This window comes from Triticum dicoccoides, chromosome 5B (assembly GCF_002162155.2).
Source record: "Triticum dicoccoides isolate Atlit2015 ecotype Zavitan chromosome 5B, WEW_v2.0, whole genome shotgun sequence".
In the NCBI taxonomy this organism is placed as follows: domain Eukaryota; kingdom Viridiplantae; phylum Streptophyta; class Magnoliopsida; order Poales; family Poaceae; genus Triticum; species Triticum dicoccoides.
In genome coordinates, this window is record NC_041389.1 from 268,968,761 (window position 1) to 268,984,508 (window position 15,748).

The following is a 15,748-nucleotide window of genomic DNA, read 5'->3' on the forward strand; positions in this document are numbered from 1 at the left end:
TCTGTGTCCTCCATGATCGCGTCCTACTCCTGCTCCTCCTCCTCCTGCTGCTTCGGCTTCGGCAAATCCGCAGGCAGGCCGGTTGCGATCCGAGATTCGCGCCTAGCCCGGATCTCCTCCAGCAATTGCAACCGCTGCTCTAGAGTGAGCATGGCGTAGGTGGTGATCCTCTTCCCGGGCCATGGCTAGCGACCGATCGTGACCAGATTAGAAGGATGTGACGTGGAGGGGAGGGAAAGTGTAGAAATGGGGACGGGCTAGGGTTGGGCTACTGCTGCCTGGTTTAAATAGCCGGACTTGGTCCCTCGGGTTGCACAGCGACAAGAATGCGTCCTCACTAACAATTGGAGCATACTCCCATCCGATCAATATGTTTCCGTGTGTTTTCCCCCAGGTGTCCCCATATCCACCCCACATATGGGGTGGATATGGGTGTTGCCGGTCAGCCCGAGCATTTGAGTCGGGTTTGTGCAATCCGTTTGGGTGATAAAATGTTGATCAGGTAGTGATCGAGCAGGCCGCCCGGGCGTTTCCAGCGGATATGTGACATTCGGTTGTGGATGCTCTAACTCCTTCGTGCTCGCTCACTCGCGAGAGCGAGCGATCCCCAGGAGCGGAGCACTTCGTCCCAGACGGTCGACCACTTTTGTTGGGAGGGCCATCCTGGAGAGGGACCCACCAAATGAGTCGTGGGAGATGTGCACAGTTGACTCTCTTCCTTTTTTTATGCTTACTCCCTCACTTAATCACACACACCCCTCCCTTATTTTCTCGACATAGTCTTTTGCCCCACTTTACAAATATAAAGTCACCATCACATCTATACAAAATGCTCAGGTGCAGTAGAGTAAAATACACGTTAGAACATCAGCACAAACACGCCCGCATAAAAGAAAGATGAAGAAATACCACCAAGTGGTCATAGTCTCAGGGGGGTGCTATGAGGCAAGTCAGCGCGCGGTAGCAGTTATAGCATCCATCATAAGGCCCAGGCGATTATGATATCATTGTCTAGATTGCGGGTGCCGGTGCTGCAAAAATACAAGAAATTTGAAGATTGAATCAGAGGCCCGCTGAAGAAAGGCTCGCTCCATCACATCTTATTTTGCGTCGTCCACAAAGTTCATGATAACGCTGCAAACACCAATCAGAAGAGTCGTCTTCTCCTTCCACAAAGTCCACATAACTCTTGCCACCATGCAGGAGAAGAGGATGTTGATCCCTGTGTCTGGGACACCACAAAGAGGGCACAACCCATTCCCGAGGCCGTGTTTCTTAATCACCTCTATCCCAGATGGGAGGCAATCCCATAGAATTGTCGAACAAAAAAATTGATTTTCAAGGGTCGGGATGCTTTCTAGTGTGGTGAGGCCCAAGCAATAACTGTTCGTCGACAGAAGGCATAATATGCCGAGTTGACAAAGAAGACACTCGAAGGGGTCAGACGCCAAGAGACAGTGTCCAAATAATCCGCAAGCAACGAAAGGAGGGCAACCCACAAACTAGCCCACTGTATGGTGTCGGTCTGCCCAAATGACCGTCAGAATAAGATGTTCCAACGACCATTGTGGGCAGCTGTGGAGACCAATACCGTCAGATCCGAACATATGGCAAACAAGTTTGAAAACCACGTACATAACGGGGCTCCCTCTAGCCACAGGTCGGTTCCCTCTCCATTGCTAATGGAGGACAACCCTAGGCGGATCTCCTTCTTCATCGACTGGACTGGTCTCCAAAGCCCTGATCCCTCCATACAAGAATATGCAAGTAGTGACTAACCCCTCGAAGGATCAACAATAACCCCTTCCCCTCGGATGATCTACCATACCCATTCCAGCATAAGGGCCACGTTCATGCGTCGTGATGCCAAGATGCATATCCCTCCAAGATCCTTTGGCATGCATATGTCATCCAACTTTTGATATGGTATTTTTGTCGGTCATCCATCGCCTGCTAGAAGAAACGGGTGATATCTTTATCAAACGAGCTATACACCCCCCCCCCCCGGAAAGATAACAACCCCATCATATACATGGGGAGACTTGAGAGGTTGGAGTCAATCAAGATGGTCTTACGCCCTTTGGATGCAAAACGACCTCACCAAGGTTTTGCCTTAGACGCACTGCAAAAGCAGGTCAAACTCGCTCAACGGAACCAACGAGTCAGACAACGACATCCCTAAATACGCAATGGGGAAAGTGGACAACCTGCAATTCAGTTTATCTACTACCCCTTGCTACTTGGCCTCAGACTACCCTAAGACCACAACTTCGCTCTTTCTGAAATTGATTTTAAGACCAGATATGGCCTCAAAATAGAGGATGGGGAACTTGAGATTGATGATATGAAGATCCAAGATTGATCTGCTCTCTAAAAGTCATCAATCCACACAAACTGCCATTCATGCTTTGATTAATATTGCATGCATCTATTTCTAATATTTTTAACTTCTTGCGGTGCGTTTGGAAAGTAAAAAATTATTTTCTTTTTGCTAGGAAAAAGCTTTCTCTCCTTAGGTTCATGATGTTGTTGCGGCTATCGCAGTTGCAGTACTATTCAATGTGCTTCACCAATTAATTGTGATTCCACTATCCATTCTCAACACACAGATGATCTAATGGAGATGGAAATGAATACACTCCCTGTTCAAGGGGAATAGCTCTCATATCTTACAATTGCGAGAGCAAAAAAATTCACGAATGAAGGTTTTTGAAACACAAAAATCCTTGGCTTTGCAGGGTCGATAGGCGCTAGGAATTGGTGTTTCAATTCATTGCTCTGATGATGCAAGTTTTAGCAAAATTAAGATTCAGGCAACCGCTCATCCACTCTCTCCCCCTCGCAAGCTGAAGCTTCAACCCTATGCTTTGGTGCCAAGGTTGCCGCCATCTCCAAATTCACCAAGTAACTTATCTCATAGATAATGTTTCTTTGGCTAGAGCAATTATAAGAAGGAATGTCAATTTGGATGTTGTTCGCTGGGAGATCAAACCAAATCTTGCTAAAATTTTAGTATCTCAAACCATAATGATCACTCCATATTTCATATCCCTCGTTCTCTTAGTGATGATCCGCACAATTGTGCTCACGAGGCTCTCAACAACTCTACATCTGCATTTTTTTACTTGTTCTGACTCATAATACTCTCACATGCCTTGTGGTTATATTCATGCTTTGTAGGACGCCAATTTCGATGGATATTTTGTCCAGGTTTTTATGTGTTGCTAGTGCAGATGTTGATATCCCTTCCTTAAGATCCCAATTCCCATTTTCTCCGAAGCCACTGCTACTTCTTTTCTCCTTACACAGGCTTCCAATGGTTCAATGTGCCTCTACAATTTGAAGGGATGTCAAAAGGGAGATTTTCCAGGGTCATAAGTACACCATCCAGAGACATTTGCGGGTCATAGGAATCATGCCTTGTAGCGTCTGGGATGTCCACCGGATTTTCTTTTCTATGATCTTGTGTAGTTCTCCCTAGCTGAAGCTATTTCTACTTGTGATAGGCGTTGGGATTTCCCTGACTAGGAAGGGCGTTGTAGTATATTAGCAGATAGTATTGCCCTCAGTAGAGAACCAAGGTTTATCGAACCAGTAGGAGATTCACGCAAACAAAGATAAACGGTAAATGTACACACATAAAACAAATACTTGGACCCAACGCGGGCAAGAGGGTTGGCAATTCCGTTGAACTCATTAATTGCAAGGATTAATTTTGTCAATGGTAGAAATATAAATTGCAGAACAAAACAAAATATAATAAATTACAACAAGGTATTTATGGTTTTAGTAATATGATGTGAATGGACCCGGGGGCATAGCTTTCACTAGAGCATCTCTCTCATGAGCGTAGTAACGGTGGGTACGCAAATTACTGTTGGTCAATTGATAGAAAAACACATAGTTATGATGTTATTCATGGCATCATCAGTACATAGGCATTACATCCATGACAAGTGGACCAAAACGATTCTGCATCTACTAGTATTACTCCATCCCTTGACCGCTATCCAGCATGCATCTTAAGTTTTAAGTTCATAACAAACAGAGTAATGCTTGGAGCATGACGACATAATGTAGACAAAATAAGACCACCTAATATGATAGAACCCCGTCGTTTTACCCTAGTACCAACAATACAAACATGTGCCTCGCTACCCCTTCTATCACGAGGTGAGGACACCGCAAGATTGAGCCTACTACCATGCACCACTTCCACTGAAGATCTACTAATCAACTTGGCCAAAAAACTCATAGATCGCACAGCATTACATATCTATAATAATCACACATAATAAAGTTCAGAAAAGACTTAATTACTTTCAATGAATAATCGAATCATAAACCCACAATTCACCGAATCCCAACACGTGCACCGCAAAAAGATTACATCGAATCGATCTCCGAAGAGAACATTGTATTAAAGATCAAAGAGAGAGAGAGAGAGAGAGAGAGAGAGAGAGAGAGAGAAGATCCATCTAGCTAACGGTATGGACCCGTGAGTCCTGTGAGAACTACTCACACATCATTGGAGAGGCAGCAAGGTTGATGTAGAGGCCCTCCTTGATCGATTCCCCCTCCAGCAGTGTACTGACAGAAGCCGAGGTCACGAAAGAACAGAGGCTTGCGGCAGCGGAATAATTATTTCAGGTCTCCCTCTAGCGGTTTCTAGATTTTAGGGAATTATAAGCTTGGAATTAGGTCAAACGGAGTTACAAGGGGGCCACAAGATCGGGTGGCACGCCTCCCTGGGGGCACACCCTCTGAACTTGTGGCTCTCTCGTGCATTGTCCGGTCTCCCCCCAAAGCTTCTAGGGTCTCTCCTAGTCCAGAAAAAAATCACTGTAAAATTTCATCGTGTGTGAATTTTGTTTGGTACTATTTTCCTGCAAAACAATAAAATAGGCAAAATCAGGAACTGGCTATGGGCACTGAGTTAATAGGTTAGTTCTCAAAAATGATATAAAATTGCATATAAAGCATACAAGATTGATAATATAATAGCATGAAACAGTAAAAATTATAGATACATTGGAGACGTATCAGCTATTTCTGCTATCTTTCTTTATCTCGCTTTGTTGCCTTACTGTTCATCACAATCTTCTTTAGGTTCCTCCTTCTAGTGGCTTGCTTCAGCTCGGGATGTTAGGCTCTGCTCTTGCTCTCAACTCTTGTATCTTTTAGCAGGGCCTTGTGCTTCACCTTGTACTACTACTATTTAAGATGAATGCATTTGAGCGCCTTTTCCTGTTGAAAAAGGCTGCCGCCTATCATGTTGTTTCCTCCAAATCACTTTGTTTTTCTAGTAATAGCATTTCCGAATCATGCATACGGCTCTAATTGTGGGGAAATGATGACATAATTGGGTCACATATCCAAACCAATCTAGTTGTCGTACAACAAACATAGGAGATATACTAAAAAACTTAGCTCCTAGTAATGAGTTATTGGGAGGCTCTCTGCTGAAGAGAGTGTGCTTGCTCTTGATTACGTGCCTGGTTTTTTTCAAAGGCCAGTTACAGTCTGCGTACCTTCGAGGGTGAGATGCCCATGCCACTGTTGTCGCCAGTAAGCCCAAGCTAGGAACTCGCTGAAGGTCGATATGATGCGGCGGGGCCGCTAGAGGGCATGGAGCGGGTTAAATGGTTGGGAGGGGAAGGTTTAATTTGATCCCAGCTAGGATGGATTAGACGGAGCCTGAGGTTGAGGCAGGGTCGCGACGTCGCCGGTGAGGGTGAGCTAGGACCTCAGCGACGCAACCTCTATGTTGTAGTGGAGGAAAGGGGTTAACTGGTTCAAGTCCTTACAATTTAAGCAAGACGATAAAGGTGCTGCATTGTGGGATCCTGGTCGAATGGTGGAGAAAAAAACACTATATTGGGTTGAGCCGCATAATAACGAGCGATATGACAATTTTGGTCGAAAAGACCACTCTAGTAGAGTCGCTATCCATCTTATAATTGCCATAATTTATCGAAAGTGCTCCAAAACTTCCCCGTGAGCCTCCATATTTGAAGGTTATGGGGCGTTGGTTTGAAGGGCGCTCCATCCGTTAATTGCTCGTGCGGGAGGCAAGTTTCACCCTCCTCCTCAGGCTCCCACGTGGCCCATCTTCTGTCGATGTCATTGGTGTAGACGACAAATGCTATGGAACCAAGAAATATGCCAACAAATGGTGTTGGCCTCATGTCAACTGCTCACGGCCATCCCGATCACATTTTTTGCCGCCCTCCATGCTTTTCCACTACTTCCCACCCATGCCTATAAAAAGGTTGTCCCAATGGAGGAATAGCTCACAACCTCCACTTTCAACATGTTAGACTGTATAGCTTCTATATATGTGTACGTATATGTGTACGTATGATGTAACGTTGTACCCCTTCATTATATATATGTGATAGGCCGCCCCTCGAGGGTTGAGCCGGTTCCCCAAACCTATTGTCTTACATGGTATCAGACTAGGTCAAACGCTTCCGCTACACCCTACGTCGCCGCCGCCGTTTTCGTCGCTCACGTCGCGCCGCCGCCACAATGTCGGGATCCGCCGCCTCGGGCTCCTCCACGGCCAGCTACCTGCCGGCCTCCCTGGCAGCCCTCCTCTCCCGGCCCCTCGACTCTGCCGCGGTCGCTTCACTCCCAATCGGGACGAGGAGCGTCGGCTCCTTCTTCTCCTCGTCGCCGGGAAACTCGCTGGTGGTCCGCACCTCCAGCGCCACGACGGGCGCCTCCTCGCCCGCCTTGGTCAGCGACAACGCCGTCGCCCCGATGGCGGCCTCTGACTCAGCCCTGATGGCCGGCCTCGCCGCGTCAGGCGCGGCTCCTGCGCCGTCCGTCTCCGCGGCCGCACCTGTGGCCACTGCCCCTATGGCGCCTTTGCCTCCGGCAGCCTCCACGGGTTCCCTACCGCCGCCGCCATTTCACTTCGGAAACCTCATCACCATCAAGTTGTCGTTGGACAATTACATCTTCTGGCGTGCGCAGGTTCTCCCGCTTCTTGGGAGTCACTACCTGCTTGGCTACGTCGGCGGTTCTCTCCCCTGTCCCCCTGCGCTGATCGATAGCGTGCACGGCCCGGTTTACAATCCGGCGCATCGTGTTTGGATGGGGCAGGACCAAGCGAACCTCTCCTCCATCCAGGGGTCGCTCACTCCGGCCGTTGCCGGTCTTGTTGTCTTCGCCAAGACGTCCCATGAGGCGTGGACCATTCTTGAGCGCTCGTTTGCAGCACAGTCGCAGGCTCATGTCTCTGCGCTCCGTCGTCAACTTGGGGAGTGTCAAAAGCTTGACTCCACTGCCACTAAGTTCTACAACAAGGTCAAGGGCCTCGCCGACACATTGGCCTCTATTGGACAGCCCCTCACCGACTCCGAGTTCAACTCGTTTATTGTCAATGGTCTTGATGAGGAGTATGATGCCTTAGTCGAGATCATTAACGAGCGGTGCAACTCGACACCCATGCTGGCGCACGAGGTCTTTTCCCGTCCCCTTCTCACTGAGCAACGGGTCGAGACGCGCCGCTCCAGGAGCAACGGCTCCCTCCCGACCAAGCCGCCACCAAGGGTGGCCGCTCTTCTTCATCATCCCGGGCTCCTTCGGGGCTGCCACCACCGCCCGCCTCGGCCCCCCCTCCTACTGCGACATTACCGGGGGTTGGCGGTCTGCGTGTGTGTCAGCTTTATGGCCGCGATGGGCACTGGGCCTCTAAGTGTCACAAACGCTTTCGGAAGAGTTTTCTGGGCCTCGACAATGATGGCAAGGACACGAGCAACTTTGCGCGTCAAGTGGCCATGGCAGATCGACCGGTGGCCACAAAGCAGCAAGGGTACACTCAGTCCTACTCTGTTGATCCTCACTGGTATATGGACTCTGGGGCAACAGAGCATCTGACGAGTGAGATGGGCAAGCTCCATACTCGCGAACCCTACCATGGCTCCGACAAGATCCACACCGCCAATGGAGCAGGTATGCATATATCTCATATTGGTCAGGCATCTCTTCTCACTAGGCATGCAAATAGGAGTCTTCAGCTTCGTAATGTGCTTAGAGTTCCCTCTGTGACACGTAATCTTCTTTCTGTTCCTAAACTCACACGTGATAATAATGTGCTTTGTGAATTTCATCCTTTTGATCTTTTTATCAAGGATCGGGGCACGAGGGACATTCTTCTTAGCGGGCGGTTGTGCCAGGGCCTCTATCGTTTGGAGCATCCTGGTGTCGCTCGCGTGTTCAGTGGAGTTCGGGTATCTCCGTCACAGTGGCATGCTCGCCTTGGTCACCCGGCCACACCTATCGTTCGTCATGTTTTACGTCGTCATGAGCTTCCTAGCATGTCTAGTAATAAAGATGTAGCAGTGTGTGATGCTTGTCAGCAGGAGAAGAGTCATCAACTTCCTTTTTCGGAGTCCAGTCGTGAGGTTAAACATCCTTTAGAACTTGTTTTCTTTGATGTATGGGGTCCTTCTCAGACTTCTGTCAGTGGTCACAATTATTATATCAGTTTCGTTGATGCTTATAGTCGCTTTACCTGGCTTTATCTTATTAAACGCAAATCTGATGTGTTTGACATTGTTGTTCAGTTTCAAAAGCATGTTGAACGCCTTCTCAAGCACAAAATTGTTCATGTCCAGTCGGACTGGGGGGGGTGAGTATCGTAACCTCAACTCCTTCTTTCAGTCGCTTGGGATCGCTCACCGTTTAGCATGTCCACATACACATCAACAGAATGGTTCTGTGGAACGTAAGTATCGTCACATTGTTGAAACTGGTCTTACTCTTTTGGCCCATGCATCGGTTCCCTTTCGGTTCTGGAGTGATGCTCTTACCACTGCATGTTTGCTCATAAACCGCACCCCCACTCGTGTTTTGAATATGAAGACTCCCATTGAAGTTCTCCTTAACGAACAACCTGATTATACCTTCTTTAAGGTTTTTGGGTGTGCTTGTTGGCCGCATCTCCGCCCTTATAACAAATGCAAGCTTGAGCTTTGTTCCAAGAAGTGTGTTTTTCTTGGTTATAGCTCTCTTCATAAAGGTTACAAATTTCTTCATGTTCCCACAAATCGTGTCTACATATCTCGGGATGTTGTGTTTGATGAGCAAGTTTTTCCCTTTGCCAAGCTTCCTGTGTCCACTGCTGAACCATCATATTTGCATTCATCCTCCGTTGCATCTGACCAATTTGATGATGTTGCATACTCTCCTATTTTGTTGCCTAACCATGGTGCAGGCACTGGACATGGGGCTCGGTTGGAGATTTTGGAGGCGCCATCGTCTCCTCCTGATGATCGTCAGGTGTCCCTGCATGGCCTCGGCAATCGTGCTCATGCACATCGGGCCGAACCTCCTCCTACGCCGACTGCTTCGGCGCCCCCAGCCCCTGGACCGGCGCCCTTGATCTCTGGGTCATCTTCGTCGCCCATGGGCCCGGAGTCGGCCGCTGAGCCGGCCTCGCCGCTTCGCTTGGAGGCCTCGTCGTCCTCTCGGCCCGCCACCATGCCGGCCTCGTCACCCTCTCAGTCTGACACGCCTGGGCTGTGCTCGCCTAGGCCGTGCTCGCCTGGGCCGAGCTCACCTGCCCCTGGAGCCCTCTCGCCGCTGCTTCCTGAGGCATCTTCATCGATGGCCGAGGCGTCGCCATCGTCGTCACCGCCTACATCACCGTCGGTGCTTTCTGAGGCATCTCCGTCACTGGCTGAGGCGTCGCCATCACCGTCACCTGTGGCTCCTGTGGCTCCTCAACGACCACATACGCGGAGTCACAGTGGAGTATTTCAGCCCAAACAGCGCACTGATGGTACGGTTGCCTAGTTGGCTGCATGTCTGGCTGCTGTCCGTGCGGATCCTACCTCCGAGCCTCGTACGTACCAAGCTGCTCTTAGCATACCTCATTGGCGAGAGGCCATGGAACAGGAGTACCATGCTCTTCTTCGTAACAAGACATGGACTCTTGTTCCGCCCCCACCCCGAGTTAATGTCATCGATTCTAAATGGGTTTTCAAAGTGAAGAAGCATTCTGATGGTTCTATTGAGCGCTACAAGGCGCGGCTGGTTGCTCGAGGATTTCGGCAGCGTTATGGTCTTGATTATGAAGACACATTCAGCGCAGTTGTTAAACCTACTACCATCAGGCTTCTTCTCTCTCTTGCAGTTACTCGGGGTTGGTTTCTTCGTCAGCTTGATGTGCAGAATGCCTTTCTCCATGGTGTCTTGGAGGAGGAGGTCTATATGCGGCAGCCATCAGGGTTCTCTGATCCTGATCATCCTGATTATCTGTGTCGTCTTACGAAAGCACTCTATGGTCTGAAGCAGGCTCCCCGTGCTTGGCATGCTCGTCTTGCGACAGCCCTACCTGCTCATGGTTTTGCATCATCGGCTACTGACTCTTCGTTATTTCTTCTACAACAGCCCGAAGTTATCATGTACCTGCTGGTCTATGTGGATGATATTATACTTGTTAGTTCTTCTCAGTCGGCTACTGCTGCTCTTGTTCGGTCTCTTGGTGCTGACTTTGCAGTCAAAGATCTTGGGAAGCTTCACTACTTCCTTGGTGTGGAAGTTGCTTCTCTCTCTGATGGTCTTGTTATGACACAGAAGAAGTACTGTTTGGACTTATTGCAGCGGGATGGAATGCTTAAGTGCAAACCAACTACTACACCTATGTCTGCTACTGACAGGATCACTGCTGTAGATGGTGAGCTCCTTCCCTCTGCTGACGCGACACAGTACATGAGTATTGTTGGTGGGTTGCAGTACTTGACGATCACCCGTCCAGATATTTCATTTGCTGTGAATAGAGTATGTCAGTATCTCCAGGCACCTCGTGACGCTCATTGGTCTGCAGTTAAGCGCATCTTGCGCTACATTCGCTTCACATTGTCCTATGGCTTGCACATTTGACCGAATCCCTCTAGGGTCATTTCAGCATATTCTAATGCGGATTGGGCTGGCAGTCCGGATGACAGGCGATCCACGGGGGGCTATGCTGTGTTCTTTGGCTCTACCTTGATCGCCTGGAGTGCTCGGAAACAAGCTACTGTTTCACGTAGCAGTACTGAAGCTGAGTATAAGGTTGTGGCTAATGCAACTGCAGAGATTATCTGGGTGCAGTCTTTGCTTCAGGAGTTGGGTATATCTCAATCACAGTCTCCTATTCTTTGGTGTGATAACATCGGTGCTACATACCTATCTGCTAATCCGGTATTTCATGCCTGAACGAAACACATCGAAGTGGACTATCATTTTGTACGGGAACGGGTATCTCAGAAGCAACTACAAATCAAGTTTATCTCTTCCAAAGATCAACTTGCAGATATCTTCACCAAGTCGTTACCTCTCCCGCAGTTTGAGAATTGTCGGCGCAATCTTACCCTTCTAGATTCTTTAGGAAGTGGCTAAGATTGAGGGAGGGTGTTAGACTGTATAGCTTCTGTATATGTGTACGTGTATGTGTACGTATGATGTAACGTTGTACCCCTTCATTATATATATGTGATAGGCCACCCCTAGAGGGTTGAGCCGGTTCCCCAAACCTATTGTCTTACACAACATCATCGCGCAAAGCCTCCACTTTTCTCCCCATCGTCATGTATGAAATAGCTCATAAGCTAACACCCATATCCTCCACTTCCCTTCCCGTTGCCATGTCGTTTCCCCCGGGGCCAGGCTAGGTGTTGCTCTCGGAGGAGGAGGAGAGGATCATGGACGAGGAGGAAGATGAGAAGGGGGCTGACCTCATTGTCGAGGAGGAGGAGTAGGATCGTTGTGATGAGCTGGAGGCAGCGCAAGAGGATCCCATCCTCAATGAGTGGCTGCATAGGGATCCCAAAACACACTCAATTGAGTGAGATTTCCGGCACAAGTACGTGCAGATCACGTATGGGCCGGAGAAAGCTCACCCACACAACTCACATCAGCCACCATGTGTCCCCCACTGCCTCACTGTTAAGGAGGCATGAGATGAGCACACGAGGCCTACGCTACGCCTCGGTCGTCCGTCCCCTCGAAATCTTCAAGGAGACCGCTGCCGAGCAGGCTTTGGTGACGAAGAAAGACCGCACCATCTTGCTTTATTACAAGAAGAAAAGAACGGACTTGGCAACAGAGAGGGAGCACATCAGATGACACAAACTCGACATGGAGATGGAGACATTCACCGACACGAATGGCATCATATTGCCCTTGCCCCTCTCGGCGACTGTGTGGATGAATGGATCGAAGACGAAGTCGCCAGACCGTCACACCACCATGCCTAGAGAATGAGTCGACTCATCACATATGCACATGCCTCGAGCATGTAGCTTTCAACATTGACGTGGAGCTCAAAATCATGATGTCGTCGCTAAAAGCGACAAATTTTGAACCTATATCGCTAATTGACTTTTCTTTTCTTTTTGCGAGAAAACTTCCGATCTATTCATCTTCAATCATGACATCACAACGACGACTGCAAGCACTGAAGCGAGCCAAAGACACACCGCCGTCATCGGCCTACCTCGCCGGAGCCAGGAAAAACTTGTTGCATTAGACAGTCGTCAAGCCATTGTGCTAAGGCACCACAGGATCAACGCAACAGAATAACAACTGCCACCAATGAAGAGTAGCGTAGATCGAAAAGATCCAACCTGAACAGACACGAACATAGACGAAGTACAACCCGATCCGAGAAAATCCACCAAGGACAGATGCACCGGAGACACACCTCCACACGCCCACCGACGATGCTAGACATACCACCAGGACGGGGCTAGGCTGGAAGATCCTTATTTCGTCTTAAGGGAGCCGCAGTCGTCTCGTCTTCGTGAGCAGGACACGAATCCTAACAAAACTCGAAGGAACATCTGAAAACAGAGCCCTCCCGGCAAGGGCCGGTATCCACCGCGCCGCCATCACCATGAAGTCATCCGGAGACGAGGCGGACCGGCGGCGACGCCGGCGGGAGGCAAAGGAACCCTAGGCTTTTCTTAGGGGAGGAGGTGGCTGCATGGATCCAAGTGCTAATTGACGTTTCATCCTCCATGTAAGAACATCGTAATGCAACACTAGCTTAAATCAATGGAAGCATGTGATTATTTGGTTGTTGTAACAAAAAAAAAAAAGAAGAGTGAATCAACTTGTGGTTGAGTTGGTTAGGTGGACAGTGGTATCCCCAACCCACCAGGGTTCAAATCCTGGTGCTCGCATTATTCCTGGATTTATTTCAGGATTTCCGGCGATGCGCTTTCAGTGGGAGAAGACGTTTCCGTCTGACGACGAGGCGCCTACGGTGACTTCGTAAATCTCAAGATGATATGCCGGCTCAGTCTCTCGGAGGTGCTCATAGGGTGTGCGTGTGTGCATTCATGATGCTCAAAAACAAAAAGGAAGAAGAGATGGAGGCAGACAATATGGGTGACCTATGTGGGTTGCTCTAAGACGGTGGGAAGGCGTCAAACTCGAGTCACGTCATCCATGGCACGACCCATGACGATGGCCCCGGCTGGTTTGGAAAACTGAATACGACGCCAAATTTCGGCATCAATAGTTAAGAACTGTACTCGAATAAACCAACCTCAGCTCAATAACAATACACGAAAATGTAGCATCAAGTCAAATCAAATCAAACAAACCCAGCGTTTACTTGCACACCGTGTCAATCCCACCGAACAGCCACAAATGTCAGTGGCCCACGCTGTCAGCACTCGACGCCCGCACAGGCGGCTCGCCGGAACCCGGGTGGCAGGTCCGGCGCGCGGTTCCACTTGCCGCCGGCGATGTCGTACGCCAGCACCATCCCTTCGAACGGGCCGGCGCCCGCCGCATTGTGGCCCCGGACTGCCGCCGCGCTCATTACGGCTGTCACTGTCTCACGCCCGATGCCAGCCATCGTCACCCGCACCGCCATGCCCAGCCCCACCGACCCCCTCGGCATGGGCGGGGCCTCGAGCGCCACCCACCCGCCACCAGCTCTGAGATCGCTGCCTCGGCCGGCACCGCCGTGCCACCTCCAGAAGGAAAGCTCCACCGCGTGGCTGGCCACGACGTAGAGATGGTCGCCGACGCCGCAGGCGCCCACGACGCAGCCGCCGCCGGGCAGCGCCCGCGGGCGCGCCCAGGTGCCGGACGCGACGTGCAGCGCGTCCACCGACCCGGCGCACACGTGCGCCCCGAGCGCCCGCGCTCCGTCGCCGGACACCGCGACCCCGCCGGCCACGTAGAACACCCCGCCGGCCCCGGCCCCGGCGCACCCGTACCTCCTCCGCGGCGCCTCGGACACCACGCGCCACGCGTCTGCCACCGGGTCGTACTCCTCGACCGCCGCGGTCCGCGCGGACCCGCCGGCGACGTAGATCCGCCCTCCCACGGCGGCGGCCGCGAACTTCTTCCGCGGGAACAGCGTGGGTGCACACGCGCGCGCGGCACCCGTGAGCGCGTCCACCCGCAGCGTGGCGCCGCGGCCGACGAGGAAGATCTCGCGGCCCAGCGCGACGGCGCGCGCGTGCGCGAACACGGAGCGGCCGCAATGCAGCAGGGCCAGCGGCAGCGGCAGCGCGGTGACCTGGAGCTGCTGCTGCTCCGGCCGGAACTGGAGCAGGGCCTGGGCAAAGGCGCCGCCGTGGTCGGGGACGGAGACGGCGAGCAGGGAGGGCTGGAGCTGACCGCGCGCGCGGCGGAGCTGGAGGAAGGCGTGGGACGCGAGGAGGTCGGCGAAGCGGCGGCAGACGGCGGGGAGCGGCGGGAGGGAGACCCTGGGCACGCGGACAAGGCACTCGAGGATGAGGTCGTCGGGCAGCGCGGAGATGGGCGGTGGTGGTTGGGCGGAGAAGCAGAGGCTGGTGGTGGAGGAAGCAGCGGCAGGAGCGGGGACGGGGACGGGGACGGGGACGGGGACGGAGATGTGGCGGTCGGGGTCGGCAGGGATGCAGGACTTGACGAACCACGACATGCTACGGGAGTGGCAGCTGTCCGCGGGCATGCCAGTGGCCTCGGGAGCTCGCCGGAGTGGATCGGGGTCGCGGTGGTGCATTCGCCGATGGTGAGTATGCTTCTACGAGTCTATGGCTCTACCGTCAAAGTTCGGCCGTGGATTTGGGTTAGATTTTGAGTGCGATTTAGATTAACAGATGGGTTGTGACTGTGATTGGGCATTGAGGAGGAGTAGCGGGGCCAGCCGTTGGGCACTCTGCCGGTGCGGCGGTGCCCCCACCGGCAAAGGACGGAGTTGATTGCTTGTTTGAAATTCAAGTCAGGATTCAAAATGATTTGGCTATTTTTTCTTAGTTTTGACGAAACAACACCATATATTGTAAGTATTGTAAATACTCCAATTTCATGTCATATAAAAGTGGGTGATGTCAAGTCGCCTATGTATGGTAAGTGGTAAGAGTTTCGGATTTCTCTCTGTGTGTGCGCGCGCAATATAGACGCAGACGCTTACAAATATGTTAAGTCATTTCTACGAATTGGGTTGCTCGAAAAATAACGATTTAGCTGGTGGTGATATGAAGCTGGGATAACTTCAGGTTGACCAAATATTTTAGAGCATCTACAGTCGGACGCTTCAAACCCGCCTCAAACGCCCGGACGGACGCCCCGGTCGACCAATCACAAAAAAGCGACGCAAACGGGGTCTCAAACGCCCGGGCACGTCCGTCACGTCGGACCGACGATGGGGTCCCACAGGAAAACACTCTAAAATCCGGCGGTCTAAAGCTCGTCTCCTCCATCCGGCCGATGGTTTCGTGTGGCGTCGCTCCGGCGGACCGCGTTGCCT

The 15,748-nt window shown here is 51.2% G+C and overlaps 1 protein-coding gene across 1 annotated transcript; it reads right to left on the reverse strand.

Annotated features, from left to right (window-relative positions):
* Nucleotides 1-13,516: 13,516 nt before the first annotated feature.
* LOC119305395 (F-box/kelch-repeat protein At5g26960-like) lies at nt 13,517-15,335 on the reverse strand. The gene has a single exon (XM_037581919.1). The coding sequence runs from the start codon at nt 14,999-15,001 to the stop codon at nt 13,670-13,672; it is 1,332 nt and encodes a 443-aa protein (XP_037437816.1). The 5' UTR covers nt 15,002-15,335; the 3' UTR covers nt 13,517-13,669.
* Nucleotides 15,336-15,748: the final 413 nt, after the last annotated feature.

What these genes read in the sequence shown, in the direction of transcription:
- LOC119305395 (XM_037581919.1), bottom strand. Translation starts at nt 15,001, where the DNA reads ATGCACCACCGCGACCCCGATCCACTCCGGCGAGCTCCCGAGGCCACT.